At 40.4% G+C, this 22,361-nt stretch overlaps 1 protein-coding gene across 18 annotated transcripts in view; it reads right to left on the reverse strand.

Annotated features, from left to right (window-relative positions):
- The window catches only part of ank1a (ankyrin 1, erythrocytic a), a 132,815-nt gene that overhangs the window by 43,314 nt on the left and 67,140 nt on the right, over window positions 1-22,361 (reverse strand). For 16 of the 18 annotated variants that reach the window (XM_042487611.1, XM_042487615.1, XM_042487606.1 and 13 more), the window contains 2 exons: window positions 3,396-3,497; window positions 466-564 (listed from right to left, as the gene is read on the reverse strand). In XM_042487611.1, the coding sequence (XP_042343545.1) occupies window positions 466-564; window positions 3,396-3,497 (201 nt within the window). Of the gene's footprint in view, window positions 1-465; window positions 565-3,395; window positions 3,498-13,405; window positions 13,547-22,361 lie in introns of those variants that run through there. The other 2 variants (XM_042487613.1, XM_042487612.1) reach the window with 1 other exon arrangement.

A 22,361-nucleotide genomic window follows, 5' to 3' on the forward strand; every position in this document is an offset into this window, starting at 1 on the left:
GTGGCAACACAAAACCTCAGATTTTGATCAGGAACTATCTAAGAATAAGTAAAGAAAAATATATTTTACAAGTGTTAAATGCCAACTTTCAATGCTGATATTTTAGTAGTTTCTAGGGGATGTACTAGTGCAGCAACAACTGTATTGCTTTAAACTGTTATGAATGTATTGTTTAACAGCTCTGAGCAATGAAATACAAAACATCTTATTTGTAGTATCCACATTACGACTTAAAACTCATAAACACACACAACACAAGTCGGATGAGCGACTTCCCAACATAGGAAATGAGACCACCTGATGAGCACGTGTATGCAGCAAATTTCTTAGCTAAGTTAGTAACATCTTCTCATCTCACTTTTGCCAAGAAAGCAAATGTGCATGTAAAGCAACATGCATGTGAATTCAAACTACAGGAGAGTACCAGAGTTAAGACTGTGGGACATTATCGTCTGGGACTTTTACCTTTGTGGTGGTCTCCAGTACAATTCCATTGTGGAGCAGCTCCAGCACCATTTTGACGTGGCCTTCTTTGGAGGCCAGATGAAGCCCGTTGAGCCCATTCTGAGTGAGAGAGCAGAGTAGACCTCATACTGAAGAGTCCCAAACACACTGCGAACACAAATATTTCCTAATCCAAAAGAAATAATAACACATTTACACACAAACACATATAGGCCATGCCAAGTAAGATTTTACGATTTAAAAAAAAAAAAAAAAAATCACAGTGACTGAAGCACTCACAGACCAAAGCAGGCAAATACTTACACTGGACACCATGCATGCAGTACTCTCAGAATAAAAGTGTTCATTAGCAAAAACAATGTCTATAGGGATGAAAATCAGGATGCGAACATTTTCATTTGATTAATGATGGTGAGAGAAGGAGGAGGAGGAAGAGGAGGACGGGAGGGGGATGGCAGGCCGCTGGTCTCGTGGCTGGGAAGAATACGAGCCGTGTGGGATAGGTCTGACCTCACACAGCCTTCCTTCAGCCGCACAGGACATGTGAGGTTGGACCTTTCCCACACCACTGATATTATTCCTCTGAGTGGGGAGACCACAGCACACCATCACTCTACTGCAGACAGAGGAGAGAGGGAGGGAGGGGGAGGCAAAAAGCAAGAAGAGAGGGAAATGAGTTAGAAAACAGTCCACAAACAGAAGACGGGGAGAGGGTAGAGGTGAAGTTGTTAGAGGGATAGAAGAGGAGGGAAGCACAAGAGGGGGAGGGCAGGAGTGAGGCAGTGTGCTGGTGAGAGGTATCCACTCAGACAAGGAAACACGGCTGCCACAGTCAAGCCTCCAGCGTCAGACTGTACACACAGCATCAGGACCGACAGTCACACAACCAGAACAACAATGCTCTCAACACTGTGGTTTAAGTGACAATCTACAAGTCTCTGTGCATCACAGCAAATCAGCTTTTTTTTATTTCTCAAAAACATGGTCAGAAGGCAATGACCAAGAATTGGAAGGAATCTGTAAAAAGTTAAAGAAAATTAGGGGGGGAAATGGGAAAAAAAAGGAAAAAGAAAGTTCAAAACATAATCAAGGAAATGACCTGGAAAAGTGCTTTAAAAATATAATAATTGTGCAACATATGTTTAAATATAAAATTAGGATAATTATAAATACAGTTTTTCCCTAGCTTTTTAATTCTTCTTCCTAGACATTTTCTATAGGTTTTTAAAAACATTTTTTTAAATCTACAATATGTGGAACATTTCTAACTAAGCTGCTCACTGCCTTTTTGCCCATATTTTCAAAAGAAATCACACCAATCTGCTCAGGGTTAAAAGGTATGAATACCTGTGAAAGGCGTCATAAAACAGCACAGAAAAAGTGGTTTCGTTCCAGGTTTCAAAGGGTTAATGTGTGAATAAATACTAGAAGCTGTAACTGGTGTCTTTATCATTATTGCATTGAGCCTGGTCACCATTAAAGTTACTATTTGTAGAATAATAAAAGAAAATTCCTAACTTAACTGCTGTCTGATAGTAGCTGTTTTTTTTCTATAAAAATCAACCACCAGGATGATTTCAAACATAGACAAATAGAAATCTCACATATAGGGGCTTTAAGTGTAAAAATGTGTGTGCAAAGATTCAACTAAAGCAGGAATGTTGTAGATTATCACTTTATCCCCAAACACAGTTAACACCAAATAGTGAAAATATAACACAATTTCATGATGAATATCAAGAAAAATGAAATGAAATTGTGTAATTGAGGAGAATTCATCTTGCAAGTCAAAATCTCTCTGTTGTCAAACTGTATTGCTGTACTGTGTATTATATTTTTAATCCGGGGGGGGGGGGGTCGTAAAGGCCACTGTACAGTAAGTACAGTGTCACATGAATAAACCTGTTGTTATGTGGGGACTGTTATGCGGCCTCATAAAAAGCCCTGACAGAAGCATTACCAGCAATAATTACAAAATGTAAGGACAGGATACGTGAATGGAAGGGAAACCATGACTAAGTTAGATTAATGAGCCAGAGGTATCTTTCTCACACACACACACACACACACACACACACACACACACACAAAATGTTGGCAAAGTTTCAGTAGCCTGAAGGCAGCGGTCCTAGCCCCAGTAACGCTGCGTCTTCGTGGTCACTCTGGGAACAGCCGTCAGAGTAAAGGAGGCAGGATGGAAGAGACGAGGCGAAGGAGAACCCCCTGCCCCATTTATCACCTTCCCTGGAGACCCTGGGGACTCCACCTGCCACCTTTAGCCACTGATTAACATCTACCTGAGCATGCACATACAGTATGACTGAGTGCACAGGCACATAACAGCACAGTGATCAAGTCAGACACATCATGCACACCTGACACTCAAAACACATCTAAATTGAAATGATAATACAATAAATTGTGGTTCACAGGGACACTAGTTGAGCAGAACATTATGCAAAACCATCACAAATTAGATCCAAAATAAAACCAGATTTTTGTTGTGTAACTTACAATTTTATTCATAAACTTACAAACACTGCAGGTCCTACTTTCAATTAAAAACAAATAATCATTGTATTGTCTATGAATGCCATTAGCTAAATTGTACTATTTCCATTCACACATTGCTGTTCATTTTTTGAATAAGAGATGGGCAGTCCACCCACCTCCTGAATTTTAATTTAATCATTTAGAGACGAGACAGGGAAGACTAAATCCTGGCAGGATGCAACTCAGAGCCAATCAATGGCACACAAATACTCATAAATACTCAAATATTTCTGTTCCTTTTCTTACCACTTTAACACAGTGAATAGAAAGCCAAGAATGGCAAGTGCAGTATGAATTAAAAAAATATTGGCTACATGAGTTTGCTATTCAGACGCCATACCAATTCAATCTGGGGAATGAATGCGCAGCTCTCTCACCTGATTGGCTGTGTTTATATCGATGCCATTTTTGATGTGGTCCAGGGCCTTGTCCAGGTTGCCAGAACGGGCCGCTCGGAGAAAACTGTTGCCAGCATCTGCCTGCAAGCATAACAGAGAGAGAGGGAAAGAGAGGAGGGGGACAAGGGGTGTAGGAGAAAGTGAGAGACACATAAAGTAGAGGGGGAAAATGGAGAGGGAGACAGTTTGATTAATATTTATAGGGGTATTTTTAAAAGGACTGAGAGTGTTCAGTCGTAATCCATCAGTTTTCCTCTCATGTCACTCCACCCTTTAGGTTTTGGACAGTGCAATTTGACAGTCTGCACCTTTAAATGTGTGTGCTGAAGGTAGTGTGGGTACGTAGGTGATGTAGTGGAGTACACTGGGCTCTTGGCTTAACAAAACCTCTAAAAATGTGTCCACAACTCTGTCCTCTGTCCTTAGGTGATAAGGCAACTGTGACAATACCAACAGCTACCGGAGTGTCTGTGCCCAGCAGACTGTTGGCTCTTTGTCTGGAGTTTATGTGTGTGTGAATGAAAGAGAGAATACACAAGGTGAATGGAGAAAGAAGAGAGAGAGGGTTTGGCGAATCCCGGCTCACGGGCCGGCACATGGCACGTCTAATGTTTTTGTCTGTGTTTTGTTTGTGTCTGAGGGCTTCATGCCTCTCCCAGGCAGGCAGGGGTGCTGCTGAAACAGGATCACTCATGCGGCACAGGGGGAGAGCGAGGGAGAGGAGAGGAGGAGAAGCAGCAGCGACAGGGAGAACCACAGGGAGAAGCTCGACTGCGGCAAACCCCGCACTTTTTCCCTTTTCATTTACATAATCTCCTCTCTCCCCCTGCCCATCCCCTCTCTACATCATCTAACCAGCTATCTCAACACGCTGGTCAGGAAAATCATCAGGGATCTGATCGTTTAACACAGATGCAGACACTGCCATCACACTCTCACTCACACACACACACACAAAAGCAACTGTTTTTCCTCATAACACAGCACTTTAAGCTGTGTCGTCTTTTGTTGTGACAGGGTTGTTGGTCCTCCTTTGACAAAGATGGAGTGAGTTTGAGTGAAAAAAAAAGAAAAGATCCACATGCCTGAAGTTGAGGCATAGCAACAAATGACACAACGCACCCTCAGCATGACACCAATGGTGCAGCGGCTGTGCAAAGAGAGAGGTCACTTTAAAAGAAGGTAGGGGCGATGGCAGAAAACTTTAAAAGGCGAAGCTGATTCCAGCTTACTGAAGTAGCAAAACAGCTAACTGACATCTTGTCAGTTGATGAAATGTACGTGATGGCAAAGTTTCTACTTATCAGATGAACTTCTGACAGTTTAGGGCATCCTGTAGAGTAATAAATCTTGGGTTTTTGTGTGAATACAGTGACTCATGTGGAGCATATTGCCTCTGACTCATTGTCATTTTGTCCAAAAGATGTTTTGTTTTGGGTTTTTTTTTAGCTTTTGCTCACAGACAACTGAGAGGCACACTACTCTGCAGCACAAAGCCTCTGAGTCACACTCACACACATGCTGACAAGCAAAACACTGACACACACACATACACACAAAAAGAAACACTGGATGTACTGCAAAGCCAAAAACAAATTTTAAAAATGGATTTATACATCTTATAAATCATGTTTAGATTATTACTTTAAAATAAAGATACTGTTAATACTCAAAAAAATAAATACACAGTATAAAAAGTCTCCAGACAACTGTCTCTAGTTTCTTTTCAGTGTCTCAGTTAACAGTTGTATTTACTCACAGTTGCCAAGCTGCTGTCTTGGTCAGCCATGTTCTCCCTCTTCCTTCTCTCTGACTCCCATCAAACTCTCATTCACTTTAACTTTGAAGGAAACCCACAAACCTCCTCCCTCCAGACTGCTGTAGAGCAAGAAACTGACCCCAGCACACCTGCCATCTGCACGCACACACACACACACACACACACACACGCTCACACTCGCACACACACACCTGTCACTAGAGTTACGATCACCACACTGAGAAACACTATTTAAAAACAGAACTGTTTTGACAGATGAATCTTTGTTAAAGTCTATGCTTGGACACACATGCTCCGTCTGTACTCGGGCTGGAGGGAAAAATCGATAGAGCATAGTACTGCAATATTTGATTGGCAATATTGTATTAATCCACAGATACCAAGTATCGATTTTTTAAAATTTTATAAATTAATACAAAAAACATTTTTCTTTTTAGATAAATAAGTTATTTGCAAAGTTTTACTCTTTGTTTGTAATGTGCAGTTGTGTGACTTAAGTGTTATGATAATATCATGACATAGACCCTCTGGTGATTCTCCCCCTGGTCTACGTGTGTGTCTGTGTTTAAGAAATCTATTCAGCATGAAAAAATAAAGAAAATGTGAAAATGACTCACATGAGTTATAAAGTGAGGTCATTCACAAAAAAATATGAATCTGATACATGAATGTAAAATAAGTTTCATAATAGGAAACAACCACTTTATTTTCTAAAGTTCGAGTTATTGTACTTTATAACAGACTTTCTCAGCCGCTGGGTCTGTGCAGGCCATGAGCGCCCTCTAGTGGACTACAAAATGTTTTCAAGTTGAAGCTAGTGGGCCGCTCACTATCAAAGTTCAGTTTGATGATACATTAGCAAATAGTCAAAGGCTGTGGTGTGCACAAGGGCATAGGTTTTGTTTCAACATTACAAATTCGAAACCAAACATTTTGAGAATCACTCAATTTCTGGTGAATGTTTGTGGACCAATTTGGGATTTTTTCGAATCAATTCAAGGTGGAAATGTCTGAAATTTCTAGTAAATACAAGTTCACTGCTCCTTTTATATTTTATTAGGGACAAACAACCCCCCCAAAAATCTATGCCCACCGCTTTGCCTAATTATGAAAAAGTTCCTGAAGAAAAAAGACGACAATTGTGTGGTTACCATTTCACCAAAAATATTAAAATATTGCATAGATAAAATCCAAATTACATCAAAAATGATTTTTTTAATGGAGGTGGTGATGCAGAGTCCACAGCCTAATGTGTGGAGTGCAGCTCTGATGCTTTCAAATGAAATGCTTAAGTCTCTCCCAACTCTCTCTTGAAAGCAGGTTGACTGCTTGAAAAGAAAAGAAAAAGGATTACAAATACAGAAAAGGTCTTCTGTTTCTTTCGCTACACAATTAATGCATAATAAAGATGCACTGAGAGCCAGAAACTAAGAAGGCCTAGACAAAAGAGGTGGAATTGGTGCTGCCAGCTGCTAAGGTTATGTGCCAAGAGATGGACCCTGTCTGCTTACAAGTATGAAAAGGTGGGCCTTAAAGTGGAAAAGGTTGAGAACCCCTGCTCTACATATAGGAGAAAGAAGAACAATTTGAATCCTTTTACACAGGTAGCCTGCCCACACAGCAACTATAAACAATGTATTGTTTGCAGACTCTGCCATGGTGACACAAGAAAAATCCTTTCATCAGAGTAGGAGCAAATACAGCTGATGCAAAGACACACACAACCTAACACAATATACATGGTCCCACAGCAAATGGCTGCACGGTAAAACCATGGAGACCCCGACTGAGGCCCCTCTGCTGGTTTCTCACCCTTCAGACTTAGATCACTGCCCCCCAGAAACAGCCTGCTAAAGTTTAAAATACTATAGTGACTCACAGTGCAATCTCCCAGAAAGACTTGAGCTGCTGTATACAGCAAATATACTTTCTGGTGGTCTGTCTTGCATTTTTATGTGTGCATGCTGCATGTTTGTGTGTGTATCTGCTTGCGTCAGAAAGTGAGTGTGTGTTGTGGTGAGATAAGGGTGCAGGGAAACCACACCCATCCACCAACTCAGACATAAACAGGTACAGTGCACGTGCATGTATCAGAAGAAACGTACAAGAAGCAGCCTATTCTGTGATAATTCCTGTGCTGTGTCTTGTAGGACGATTTAGATGAATGTGTCCCTCTCTGATTATTCCCATAGAGAGAGGACAAGCCTCGGGCTCCGGGGCCGAGCAAAAGATGAGCAAGCACATTAATCAAACTGTTTGGAGCAAAAGAAACAGACAATAACCTGCTCAGCAGCTCCACCGTTAACATTAGCAATATCAACACACTGTCTTGCAACTGTCCTCAGGCTAAGACATCGCCAGGCTCCTCATAATGAAGCTCAAAATTACCAAGTCAAATTATTCCCCTATCTCATCACAGAAAATCCTCTGCCCTGAACTCCCCTCTCCTAGTCTTTATCTCAGCTTGTTGCCTTCCGTCTCTTCTCTTCCCCTTAGTCTCTTACGTTTCCCTCTCTCTCCCCCTCCTCGCTTGCCTCCTCTGCTGCAGCAGACAGAATGACATCACCCCCTCGCTGGTGGACTGCAGTGTTTGAAAACTCAATGTATGTGACGGTATGTATGCACGAGAATACATGTCTGAGATCAACAACCTGGCCACGGTGATCTTCTGTGATGAACGACTACACCTGAAGAACCATCATTTACACAAGAAATTGATTTTGTGTGTGTGTGTGTGTGTAGGTGTGTGAAAGAGAGAGAGAGACAGAGACACAGAGAGACGCTTGTGAATGGATTCCGATTATGTGTGTGTGTGTGTGTGTGTGTGTGTGTGTGTGTGTGTGTTTGTGTGTGCGCGTGTGCGCGTAAGGGGGAGATTTAAGACAATGTGAGGCATGAATAGGAGAGTAGAAAGACTCTCACGGTCTTAAAACTGTGTTTGTGATCTAATTGTAAAGACCGGGATTGAAGAACTGGCTGTTATTTGTCCACAGTGGGCTTGAAAATGGCTGTTATAATTTTGGGCTGCTGTCTCTCCATCTGATGTAAATCTTTCTGTAAACGGTTCCCCTTCTTGTCTCTTTGTAGTAGCTGCATGCACACTGTTGCAGGATTACTGACGGATACAGAAATGCTGTTTTGGCAACGCAGCAGCATCAACAACAGAGCATTCATTTAACTGTTTCTATCATTATGTCAGTTGGTGATTTTTGTGAAAAATGCTGTCTACGGTGACTCCAAAGGGAATGACACACCATTCCCAGCTCAATAAATTGTTACTTTGCTTTAGGGTTGCTGCGGTATATCGTGGGAACTATAAACCGTGGGATGAAAATTGACAGTTATCATACCGCATATATTTGCATATCTATGGTACTGAAAAAAAATGCAACCGAACAGCACATCTCCTTTTCTCCCCAACTGCATGGGAGACTTTTTATGCATACTTTCATTTGTGTTTGTTCAATTAGAAAATTTTCATTCCTTTCAGGGCCAGTTTAAATCATAATAATTATAGTGTAATAATGTTTGCTGTAATACCGTGATATTGTCAAGAAGGTTATCATAACATGAAAATCTCATATCGTTGCAACACCACTTAACATATTTCTAAACTATGCATGGGATGATATGAAAATTTCATGTCACGATTACCCTGGCCAAAATATTTGCAATTTAGAATATTATCCCAATAATATTCAAAATATGCTTAAAAGTCTTAAATCACTGTTAAAACATGCCTGACTTTACAGTACATTTTGTTAAGGAACAAACGATTTTATTGCATCAATAATAGGACATATACATTTCTTTTGTGTACGTACTTTGTAGTGAAAAACTACAAAAAAAGTGAAAACAAATATGCCGATGCTTGATTAAGATCTTTTGCATTTTTTGTGCATAGAGCCTGTTTTGGTAGTGTCTTTTATTGTTGGTCGCACTGCTTTCTTTTAAGGATATCCATGATTATCTTGATAATAGAAATTCAACATGATCTACTTTTTATTGTGGGTGTTTTTTACCATGATACACGATAAAATCATATATTGTCCCCTCCCTATTCTAGACATAACTGATCATTACTACTTTTGCTATTTATAGATCAATCAGAAATACACTTGTTAGGGTTTCTTAACCTTTTTGTTTTAACTTGTGACTCCTAAAAGTGAAGCAGTTTCAACTCTTAACTCATTTAAAGCAAGGGCCTTAAAATGAATGTGGTATATAAGCACACTGACCAAAAAAACAAAACAAAAAAACTCAGCTCAATTTTGTGTAATGCATACAGTGCAATCTTCTTTTTTACACATCAGTATGTTATGTCCTTCTAACAGTCTGGACAGACCAGTCTACGTATGAACAGGTCTCATTGCTACCAAAGAGAGAGCCAAGACTGTTTTGCCCGTGAAATCCAGAGACAAATCCTGGAGCTCTTCCACAGAATGTCAAAGGGAGATTTTACTTGGATATGAAACTATTATCTGCTCAGGAGAATCTCAGCATTTCTATTAAAATTACCATAAAATTCACAAGCAAAAACAGACCCTCCCTCTCACTCACACCATTCACACACACACACACACACACACACACACACACACACACACAGACACACAGCGCAATAACAACAACATGAATCTGCAGACACAGCACCAGGTGCAAATCATAAATATTTCAAGTGCCACCACAGCTATTTGTACAGCCAGCAGAAAGGTGAAAATAAGGTGCATACGTATGTTCAGCATGTCACAAGTCCTGCTTCACTTGCAACAATTTCCTGAACTTTAAACAACATAAAATGTGCAAGCGCACCAAACTCTGGAGACTGTCTGCTCCCTGCTAAACTCAATATTTTGATGAATTTAAGCTAACAGGGCGATGGACGGTTTCTATACATTTTAGGGGAACACTGAGCAGCGGATATGGAAATTACTGCAGAGTGCTTAAACAGCCATTTCATCACCCTCTTTTCTGCTGACTTGCATTTGTTCTAGAAATTGATTTTTTTTTCAGTCCTTTTTTTCTCGGCCTCCATCTCTGCCTTGATCTCTGAGGCTGCTTGAAGAGGTTGAGCAGGCAGCTGGCTGTTTCCGGCTACAGAGATGCGGTAAGTGTAGAGTTAGTCAGACTGCGACTCATGGGACCGTTCAGCTATGGACACATTTACAGGAAGCAAGCGAGCGGGGCACCGGAATGAAGCTGTTACATTCCCCCACTCGACATCATCTGTCTGTATGTAAATCTGCCTGTCCGTCTGCTTCAACCCTCTGAATATGGCAAAGCGTCCTGTCCCATTTTTATTATTTACTTTCTCACACTCCCAGCCTCCCCCTCTCCGTATCCCACTGTTTGTCCCTGCCGTACTCATTGATTGTCTCTTTATATCTGTCCCTGCTGCAGCCTCTGCGCCTGTAGATGAGATTGTCATGGTTATTGTGATCTTTTGTGGGGGTGACAAAGAGGGTGAAGGCCATAGGGAGAAGATACGGTTTAGAACCTATGGATCAAGATATGGTAAACATCCTGTGTTATACTGCACAGTAACACAACAGTGATTATGCAGAGTATAACCATCTGGAGGCAGACGAAGAATATATAATCTGTCCAGGTACTGGACTGCTCTGAAATCTATATTTTGAAGTCCAACAATGTAAAAGTGAGCTTCTCTGCACACTGCATCTTGTCTACACTATTAACTGAATTATGCATGATTTTTGCACCTGCTAAAACAGTAACAGAAACCACAGTGTATGCTCAGAGGTGATACTTCTTACATTTGTGGAAAGTAATAAAGTATATTTCTTAAGTACTGCACTAAGAGTTTGAAGTAGGAAGAAGAAATAACAGGTAGCTCTATATCCTCAAATATAGTTAAAAACGAGGAGCTGTGACTTCCAGTGGTTGAAACATGGCTTTTTTTTATTTATGATATAGCCACTATAATCAACTCTTTTTGACATTTTCTTCACTATTTAAATAGTTCTGGAGTGCCTGGATTGCCTTCCTGTGTTAAAGTTCAAAGCACTTTGCTTGAGTGTTTCTATTTTTATGATACTTCACATTACTCCTAACAACGTTTTAGAGTAAAATACTGTACTTTTAGTACACTACATGAATATGCAGGACTATCAAGAGTTTACATGTGATCAGTTTATGAAATATGTTTTGTTGTACAATAAAGCATTTAATAGTATATAAAAGTAGTAAAAGTAGCTTAACGTTTCAAATGCTACATGTTAAAGCTTCATTGATATGAATCAAAATACAAATAAATTGTACATAATACTCAGGAAATTGGTCATTCTGCATGATGACTACTGTTAGTTTTGATAATTTAAGTACTTCATGTATGTCTTTTTTTTTGTCTTTTAAACACAACTCTACATGCAGGACTGACCTGTAAAGGAGTATTTTTACATTGCTGCACTACTATTTTTACCAAAGTAAAGGCAAATACTTCCTGTTCTACTTCTGACTGTGATTCTTAGTTACGAAGGGGCGGTTTGGCTGTTAAAATTGATCAGAGGCCAGCTGGTTTGTTTAACAGCTAATGTCTCTTATCTTTGGGCAAAATAATTGATACAATGATGAAATACTTCAAGAAGCGAACAACTACTGAAAGCATTGTAAAATGACTGTGGTTCATCCTCACACACAAACTATAAACACAATGGGCACATTTCTACAACTTGCATCATCTCTTCTTCTATCACCCCAGGTAAACTTTGGTTGACACAAAATTAGCGCTCATACACACCCAGGCAGTTGTGCATTGAGCACAGTTCCACTTGATTAAACAGTCTATAGTCTCCAGTGAAGCCACGCTGAAAGAACCTCATTAATTGACCCGCTAATCAGTTTACTGACCTCTAGTTTACTTACCACAGCTAATCCTGGTTGACATCATACAATCTGAACATCAAACAGAGGCACAAATGAAGTCAAAAACAAGATTAAGGGGGAAAACCAGAACGCGATACACACCCACACATGTACGCACTTTCACTAATCTTGGATGCACATGCATCCCAACCCTCGAAGATGATCAAGCTCCCTCCCATGTTGCAATGGGAGGCACAGTCTGATGAGTTTGATCAGGACAAGTTATATTTGGGGCAGTGAGACTTGCTATCTTTTTCAACACTCTACCATGTCTTTGGATCCCCGATTAAAGCCAGTGGTGGAAGGAGTACTCAGGTCTTTTACTTAAGTAAAAGTACGAATAACACATATCCTATTTTTGGATTACAATTACTGATGCATCAAAGTCATCATTATTGTAACAGCTGGTAAATGTGGAGCTAAGTTTAATGAAAATTAACTTTGGTAGTTTATAATAATATATCATAATTTATAAGATGATTTATATGTTTTGTTTAAATAATCTAAATCTACACAGTAACTAAAGCTGTCAGAAAATGTAGTGGAATAGAGAGTACAATATTTCTCTCTGATGTGGTGGAGTATAAAGTAGCATAAAATGGCAATGCTCGAGTAAATATTAAGTACTATAGTAAGTACTATAAAACTGTACTTAAGTACATTACTTGAGTAAATGTACCTAGTTACATTCCAGAACTGATTACAAAAGTCTACATTTCTCAAGCGACAGATCGCTTTCTTATGGAGCTGGACCTATGTTTACATCTGCATGGCTTGCTTCTCATTTTCCGTTGTCATAACTGAAGACGAGGACATATTCAAGACTGAAAACAAGAACAAGCCTTGAAAGCAGAGCCAAGAAGAAGTCTCCAAAACAGTTCAAGAGGACATACAGAGAGAGCAAGAATGGTTATTTGCAAACAGAGCGCAAACACAGAGGCATGTGATGAATAAATAAAAAAGAGCTTGAACAAAAGAGACAAAGAGTAAATACAGACACATCAATATTCATGTGAAAGAGACAAAGTAAATATTAAAGTAATGGATTTTAAAACTGGGAGCAAAGCCAGTGACAAAGGTATCGGCCCATCACTGTCTGATGTGAAAAGATGAAGACAGGGAACATTGGCAGGTGCATTGCACCTTAGAAAATGAAACTGAGGTTTTTATAACAGAAGAAAACATTGCAAAATAAAAAACAAATAAGAGTTGTAGAGGAGCGTACAGGTGGAAGGAGATCGTGCGAAGGGACAGAGAGAGTGACAGGAAAAGAGATGAAGTTAGGAGGAGGAGGAAGGAGAAAAGGAGCAGAGATGGTGGTACTCACTCCAAAAGTGACGGTCTTGACTGGCATGCCTGTTGGCCCTCCACTCTCTCTTTCTTACGTTTTCTGTTTCTCTCAAAACACAACAGCTGTCTTTTCTGTTGCCCCCTGCAAGTGCTGCGATACAGGGCACGCAGACCCCCGTCCAACGTAAACACGGACACACACACGCCCAGACACACACTTGAGTAAGCATGGTGGGTGGAGAGACTGGGGAGGGTGGGGGATGAGGGGACGGGGGGCCCAGGGGTTTATCTCTGGAGGAATGCTGCCTGTATCTAAAGACGCACATTTCACACACAGCCAAAAACAAATGGGTAGCCCACAATCTCACTAAGGGTTTCCTGCCTACATCCTGGCCCATTTCTGGCTATTTTCTCTCTTGCTTTTTGCCTCAAACTCCTTTTTTCCCCCCTCTTTGGTCTCCATCTTTTTCTCACCCTCCTTCTTTCCTCCATCACTCTCTATGTTCTGCTCTCCACCTCATCTATCCTCTCCACCTTTCAGGTTTTGTTGCAACCGAAACACTCTGCGCCACCCCAACTTTATCCCTTCTTTCTCCTTTCCCGTCTTCCCCACATGTCACGCCCCTCTGTGTCTCCTGTATGTTTTGTGACAGCCAGACAATCTTTTTTTTTTTTTTTTCCATGAACCAGGCAATATCAGAATAGCGGAGAGTTACTGTGGAGAATGGGTGTGTTTTTTCAGAGCGGGTCCGTTTCAGTCTGTGAGGTGACTTACAGTGACAAAGCGTCAGGCGGGGGGGTCGCTGCCACCGCCCCGTGACAATGGGCCAGACACATAGGGTGGGGGGAGCATGGAGGGGCCAGCCTCTCAAAAGGCCCTGCCTCTTTTAATAAAGCGTCCGTCATTCCCTGCTTGAAAAGGCCTCCTTTTCTCTACCTCTCCCCTCCTCTCTCCCTCTCCTGGCTAAATGCTGGGAAAAGCACATCGCTGCCAAAACCATGCAGAGAGATAAATGCTTGTAGGAGAGGGGAAGGAGGGGGCAATGTAGAAAGAAGGCTACGCACTTCTCAGTGCCACTGGACCGTGACCTGGGCAAAAACATCACGTGGGACGTCTCTCCTGTCCACAGAAATTGAGTTTGGACAGTGATGAGGGCTCCACTGCCAAAGAATGTGGGGCAGGGGACTACGGACACTAATGTCCATGAAGACATGACAAATTATCCTGTGGTCTTCCACGAAAAGGGGACTGCAACTCTTCCCCTCTGACATAAAACTCCTTGGGCTAAGCCTGCAGAGAGAAACACAACTCATCTGAGGAGAAAAAAGATAATTATCAGGTCCTCAATTGATAAGACCTCATAATTCTGCAGAATCAAGTGAGGGATAACAGAGTTTTTCTCTCGTTGCCAATAACCCAGAGTCTCCCGTTACTCAGTCATTTGTTTTTTCTCAAAGAAAACCCCAAGAATGAGTTCTGAAACCCAGATATATGTTAGCATTCAGCACCTCTGGTTCCCTCCTCTCAAAGTCAATGGGGTTCTTTGAATGGGTTTTCGGTTAGAAGCCTTAAATAATGTCTGTGGTTAACACAGACTTTTATATTGTGTTCTACAACATAAAATACCCCACTCCTGAACTTTGAAGCTTTTATGTGTCTAAAAAAGGCTGAATGCTGACAAGTGGCTAAATGACACTATAGAACGTCATCATGCTGCTGTAGTGGTTTGAGTTGCCGACTGTTGAAAATATCAGGCGAAGAGATGTCTGTACTCTCTTGAATACAATGAAACTAGATGGCAGTTGGCTTGTGATGTTACCAAACTACACCTATCAAACGTATCACTGCCCAGAAGGAGAGATGCATCTACTCATGGACAAAAGACTCTGGCCCATGACAGCGCGAGATGCAGACACTAGTGGTGTGTTCCTCGGCTGAGCTGTAACATTAGTTAGCTCAGTGATGCTAGGTGAGCTAGCAGTGGATGCATGCTTTTTTCTGTGCAGTGATCCGATTACGTTTAGTAACCAGGTCATGACTTCTGGAAAGAGCATTGCTGTTGAGTGTTTCATTTTTTGGTGCTTTGAGCAACACAAGCAAAGTGCCATTTATTTCTATTATACTGGAGAAAAGGCAGACATCTCTGCAGTCAATATCTCCAACACTCAGCAACTCACACCAAAAAAAAAACAAAACAGATTGATGAATAGCACTACAGATAAGAGGAAAAATATGTATTTTTGATTTTTGAGTGAACTGCGCCTTTAAGCTTCACTGCGCAGAATGATGTCCATAGGTTGTTTTTACACTATTTTGCAGAAGAAAATGTTCACCTTATCTCAGAATTTAACACATTCATGTACGAGCATAATTTTGTTACTTGGCAACTAGTTTGTTGGGGAATTGTGGTGGAATTTAGCAAAGCTTTTCAATTTAAAGCTTCCAATGCACGTACATTGAAAATTGACTTTTCAGTGAAGCATGAGATATCTTGTGGCCAGCAGTTAAATGTCTGAAATAAAAAACATTTACATGTTCACATATTTCCAATGAGATAGAAGGAGTAGACCTAGATGTAATTTTAAGAATTGTTAACAGGATAATTGTGTGGAAAACTCAAATCAGCTGCAAATTGTTTTTCAAAGCAGAAAATTTTTACATGGCTGCAGGGGATCTTTAAGTTCAGAAACCTAAACGCAAAATTTAAGCGACTTTTCTTTCCTTTTTTTTTGCATTCTTGTTTCACCTGAGAATACTTTTGGCGAATACAAAGAACGTCAATGGGCCAGTGTGCAAACATGCATTTTGGCCAACTCTTACAGAGGTAGGAGTCTCACTGACTGACAGAGAATACGTGGCTCAGCGAGGTCACAAGTCATAAAGCAAAGGACACACTCCGGTTGATTTAGGTTTGGGACAGACGTGCCCTCTGCACCCTGTGTCGAGCCTCTCTTGTTGGCAGGATAAAGGGCTACAGCAGTCCACGTGTGCTGCTTGTTGTGGTTTATTGCCCGTGTCCTGAAGTCTCAGAGAACAGAAACTAGAGTTGAAAAGGTGGGGGAGGAATCAACATGAACATGAACATGTGTCAGCAGTCTTTCTTCAACCTGTTGCACACTTTGCAGTTGTCTGGCATATCACGCATAAATATTGCCAGAAACCACACAGGTGAATTAGGTTTAAATGGTTTAAGATAGAGCTGCTGGATTATGGCAAAAATTGTAATCACAATTATTTTTGATTAATGCTGTATCCAAAATTATTGAACACAATTACTCACCGAGTTTGGGAATTTAATAAGCCTTTTTTTAACTGTTTTTTGAAACAGTGGATTTTCATGAAATTTAAATATAAGTTAAATAAATGCCAAAAAAGAAATATTTTTTAAATAAGATAATTAAATGCAATAAATATGTATAGTAATGTATAAATCAAAATAATTATAGACAGCGGACAGAAGAAGAAAGAAGAAGAAAAGAGCCCACGCTGTTTGCAGACAAGCTTTGAACTACAATTCATCTGAGCAGCATGCATGGGAATGAATTACGGTATAACATATTTTAATATATTCTTCACTTTTTCCCAGATGAATGGCATAAGTCGCGAAATTTTTCACTTGTCATGTTGTAGAAAGGAACATACATATTCTGGGGGGATAAATAAAAACATGTAGTAGCAGAGGAATTTCTAAAAAAAAATAAATAAATTAAAAAAATAAAGGCATTATGGAGTGCATTGGATTTATAACAAAATGAGTGCATCAGTGAGAAACGTAATGTGGCACAATGATTTCATATCTATTGCCTTGTAGTCATAATCATTGGAAGCCTAAGTGGTAATTGAGAGTAAAATTTGGTTAATTGCTCAGCCCTAGTTTAAGAATAAACTCATCAAACACCTCCAGAAGCCTGATTAGGGCTGCAGGATTAATCAAAATATTAACGAAACAGCAATATGGCAAAGTACAGTATCCAAATCAAGAACTACAATTTATTTCTTTTTTTAATCAAGGTGTCACAAAACACCATAAAAAATGAAGTATTGTGGTGCTACAGCCTATAAATCATATTCCAACTGTATGGGAACATTTTCAGTGGGAAAAAAAAGCAAAAATAACTATTGCAAGTAAAATCAAAAGCTACAATTAACAAAGTTCTTTTGTGGGAAGCTGGCTAGGGATCACAACCATGTTGCTGCACTTGATGCAGGTTGGTCAGTTTGACTGTTCAGTGGAGGTAAAGATAAGGAAGAGGAAACTTTTTTGGTCAGAGTTGGACTCCCAGTACAATGGGTGTGTATTACTATTTGTAGCTATTCTGGTTTCCAAGGAGAACACAGTTAGAAATAAAATATGCTACGTGAGATTTAAATTTGGCAGAACGGCCCTCTAGTGGCAGGGTGATGCTCCACAGGACTGGCCTGCAGCAGCTTCAAAGAGGGTATGGGCTGGGTCAGGCTGATTACTGCAGCCCTGGCACAAAACTCTCTCTCTCTCTCTCTCTCACTCTCTCTCTCTCTCACACACACACACACACACACACACACACACACACACACACTTTCAACTCCTTATCCTGTGCTTCAGCTCCTCCTCACAAGCTACATTAAGCTTCCCTGGCGTATGAACTGACAGAGGAGCGGTTCAACTCGGCATTAACAGCAGCGGGTGTTAAAAGTGTCTCCTCTCTGCAGATTACATATCACATGTCAGAGCACACCAACTGGCTCTCTCCCGTATATACATATTATCATAAAAACATAAAGGTGCCTCAAAATGTGCCTCAAAGCCAGCCTGACCTGTGGAAGACAAAAACAGGGAGTTAGAAATACTCGGATGAGGGAGGAAAGCAGAAAAGATGAAGGCAATAGAGAAGAATGACAGCAGCAATATGTCAGCACAGAGCCAGGCTCCCATTAATCTTCATAAGCGGAGAGGTAAAAGTCGAAAAGTGAAAATACAGAGTGAAGATGTGCAGGAAGAGAGAGAAAGAGCATCTCAGCGGACACTGTCCTCGCAACTCTCCCTTTCTTGCGTGTATGCAGTATCGGAGCACTCGCAGAGAACACAGACTCCATAATTTAAAACAAAGGCTCGAACCATCAGTCACAGGCGGGCTTGAGTCAGCACCCAGACAGGATCCAAGCAGCCAGACCATAATTCAATCAGTCTGGTTAATAGACGCATAGCTGAAGCGGCCCAAGTTTTCAGACTCCATTCAGACCTAATGTACTGTCCTGAAACTACCAGATACAAACTCCACCAGGACATGGAGTTCACCTGCCACTGTCCACAAGACCCTGCTGAAGTGGGACATAATGTGATTCTCTTAAAAGTCCCACGAGACTTTAACTGTACTCTATCCTCAGAGGAGAAGTGCTGCAAAAAGAAAACTGTCACCCTGTTTTACTCTTCTAAACCATACGTGATGCCTAATGCTACAGTGACGTTTTGTTTCATCCTCAGACAGCTGTCTACTTTGTATTTCCATTTTTTTTTACACCTCCTGCATTACATATATTTACTGACTCTCCTCACACAACATGCCTGTTGAATTCAATGTGTGACGATAGTAAAAGCAACAACATAATTGGAAATATTTTCCCAGTGTAGAAACAGTAAAAGTAGCGCGCCTCACTTAAATTTAACATTTACTTTATATCCAGTTATTGAGAAAATCCAACGTCTGCGCAGGAATTAGAGGAATCTGTTTCAGGCTCTTTTACTCTGAAATTCTTAAAATGCCAAAATGGGTAGATTGAAGGAAATCCCTTTCTTTTGAATCCAAGGGACAAATGAGAAGCATTTTAGTGGCAGGTTTAGGAGAAAAAAAGTGCTATTAAAGTAGTCTAGTGTAACCAGACCCATTTCCACAGTGCTGTTTCAACAGTGAAAGGTCTGAAGCGCCCGTTATCACTCCTGTATTGGGGAAAAAACAACCTAGGTTATTCAATTTCCCAAAACTAATTGTAATCATCTTTACCAGCACTAAGCCCAGGATACAGCAAAGGTGCCCTTACAAACCTGTTGCACGCAGACAGTGGAAGGAGAGAGAAATACCGACTGAAAGAGCTAGCCACTGGCATATCCAGACTGTAGCCAAATTGATGTAGGATTTTTTCGGCCAATACTGGTGTTTTCAAGTAAAAAAAGAAATCAAATAGTCAGTTGATATTTATTTGGGGAGGATCCATTACAGGAAATACAAAATAAAGGTTTAAACTTTTAAGAAAAAGGCAATTCCTGTCAAAAAAAAATACAATAGAATTCTAGACTATGACGCTTTTTAAAATTTTTAACAAACAAATTCGAGCATACCTGTCCTGCATTTCTTGATCAGTTGAGATTAGTGTTGTCAAAAATATAAATTCATGTCAATACTGAATATTTGAAATGTTTTCTATGCAACTTTTTCTTAGTATACCAACTGCACTTTCTCCCTGTCTTTTATTATTGATGTTCACTGCAGTCCTTCTGCTGCTCTCTGCAACTAACCAAGAAACATTTTTTTAAAATATCAATTTCCCCATGGTACTGAAAATGGTATCAAATATTGATATTTTTTAAGGAGTTTGTGTCAAAGTTAGAAATTCCAGTACTGTGACAACACTAGTCCACATGCTGACAAAGAAAAATCATTGAGAAACTAAAATACGCAGATAATTTTGTCCTGGTTGACGTATTGGTCGGCCTCTACCTCAAATATGTCAAAAAGATATTCCATTAGATGGCAGTTTTTCGTTGTTGTTGTTGTTTTTCAAACAAACCTTAAGGGCAACCCTACAAGTCCTTTGCCTTTCTGCATTATATTGTTCTCGGTGCACAGGATTTTATATGTCTAACTATATGTCAGTTTACAGCTTGTGCGAGTGAAGAGGAATTTCCTGACACTTGTTTGGGCTGCCTCAGTGCAGCACCAGCCTCATTTCTCACCATAAATATAGGAAGCGTTGAGGAAACAAGCCTGAAATGAAAAGATGAAAGAAGAGATGGATGTAAAGAGCGAGAAGAACTCGGCACAGCTGACAGAAGGGAGGACGTCTCGGGCACAGTGGCAACTGTGCTGATAAATAAATGCGCCTGGGGGGCTTCACTGAACCCGTTCGCCTCAGTTTGTACTGTATCTTCCTCCATAGTCTTGTTGACAGTATGATGGCATCTTAATCTGCACAGCTTTGCTGAGTCAGACCCTGATTTCTCTCAAACACACCTTCAATCTTAACGCTATCAACACTGAAGCAGCTGAGCAGCTTCCTGCAACAAAGACAGACTGGTACAGACTGCAATGTATGGTCAGCTCTTAATTTACAAATAAATACTTCATATTTGATGCCGCTTTCTGCTTGAGTTCATATCACTGCCTCAGGGGCCAGATGCTGAGCTGCCATGTGCATCCGAGACTGATGTGTTAATAAATATTAAATATAAGCAATTAAGGAAGATGTTTTCATCAGTCAGGGTAAGGGCAGTGAAAAGAGAGATTATAAAACTGACGTCTGTTACTCCACTGCTTCCGTCTGCCTGCTCTAACGCTGCCTCACACACATACAGATTCAAACACACACTCACAAATACAGACAGTCTCATCATACACACTCATATTTGCGTCACGCATTCACCTACAGTGCAGTACATGCAGGTGCAAAACACACACGCTCACTCACATTCAACACACATACAGTATGCAGCTCATAGCAACCTTCTATAATGCAGGCGAACAGTTCAAGCAGCGGTATACTCAAACTGAACGAGGTCGTGCAACTCGTTGTCCGACCATGTGAGGAGGCCAACTTGTTTCTACTTCAAAAAAAAAAAAAAAAAAAGGTGGTGTGAGAAGCTGGTCGTCATAGCAAGGTGTTTAGATTATGAATTGGAGTCTGATGAGGCCTAAGATGTAGTTGTTCTCAACCAGGGGTCCTTGAGGGAGTTTCAGGGGGGCTTGAGAAAATAGGGAATAGTTTTATTAAATTGAATCCACAATAGAAGTGAATAATAATGGTGACTATTCTGACCACAGGTTGCACTTCCTCTACAGTTATCTCCTCAAATGTTGTCAGCAACTATGGAATTGGCATCTACATCATATCTAAAAACCAGAGTCTTTTCAGATAGAGATCCTAGAAATGAAATCGTATTAAATGGGGGTCCGCCACCTAAAGTGTATCATATTATGGGTCCTTGATGAAAAAGTTTGAGAACCAATTTGGCTGGTCCCACTTCTGCATGCCTGATAATGGTTGAGGTCAAGGTGGGCCAAAAACATATGTATGGATATAACAAAAAGGAATTACTATTATACATTAACAACAGTGCATACTGATTGTTTTATCAATCACTTTTTACTTTGTTTTCGCTCTTAACTCCTGGTTGTGGTGGGCTGTGCTCTACTCTGGATTACCAAACTTCCCCTGATGGGATAATAAAGTTTGACCCGACTTCTAGTTACTTCAGAGCACATAATAATAACAAAGGCATCATAGACCGCAGACGTTAAACAACACCTTTAGTTTGAGGTTTAATGGTGATGGGCTGCATTAAAATAAAATACCACTATGCCATATTAAAAGGTGCTTAAATGTTCTGGGGGAAATGTGGATATGGTCTTTGAAATTAAGTAAAAGTAAAAGCACAGTTTAAATGCCAAACTAAATCTATAGTCTCCATTAAATGTTGCCAACAATCAAATTAAACCATAGAAAAATGACATAATATTTCAGCTACAGGAAGTCTGGATATTTGTTTTTGCTGTTCTGGTCTAGCTCAGAAATATCGAACAGACGGAGAGTCGGTCTGTTAAACACTGAGCAGATCACTCCTGGCTATTGCTTTGATTTTTTTATCGATTTCACTCGAACTTTCAATTCTGAGACGGCTGACCAGGTCTTCATCACTGCAAATGCTGACAGGGTTGAAGAAGGAGTGTCAATGAATTTTTGCAGGATTTGGAACTGTGCACCTTTTTGGAGCGACTGTACGGACTTGTCTTATCTCTGA

The sequence above is a fragment of the Plectropomus leopardus genome, chromosome 6 (genome assembly GCF_008729295.1).
Source record: "Plectropomus leopardus isolate mb chromosome 6, YSFRI_Pleo_2.0, whole genome shotgun sequence".
Taxonomy (NCBI): Eukaryota; Metazoa; Chordata; class Actinopteri; order Perciformes; family Serranidae; genus Plectropomus; species Plectropomus leopardus.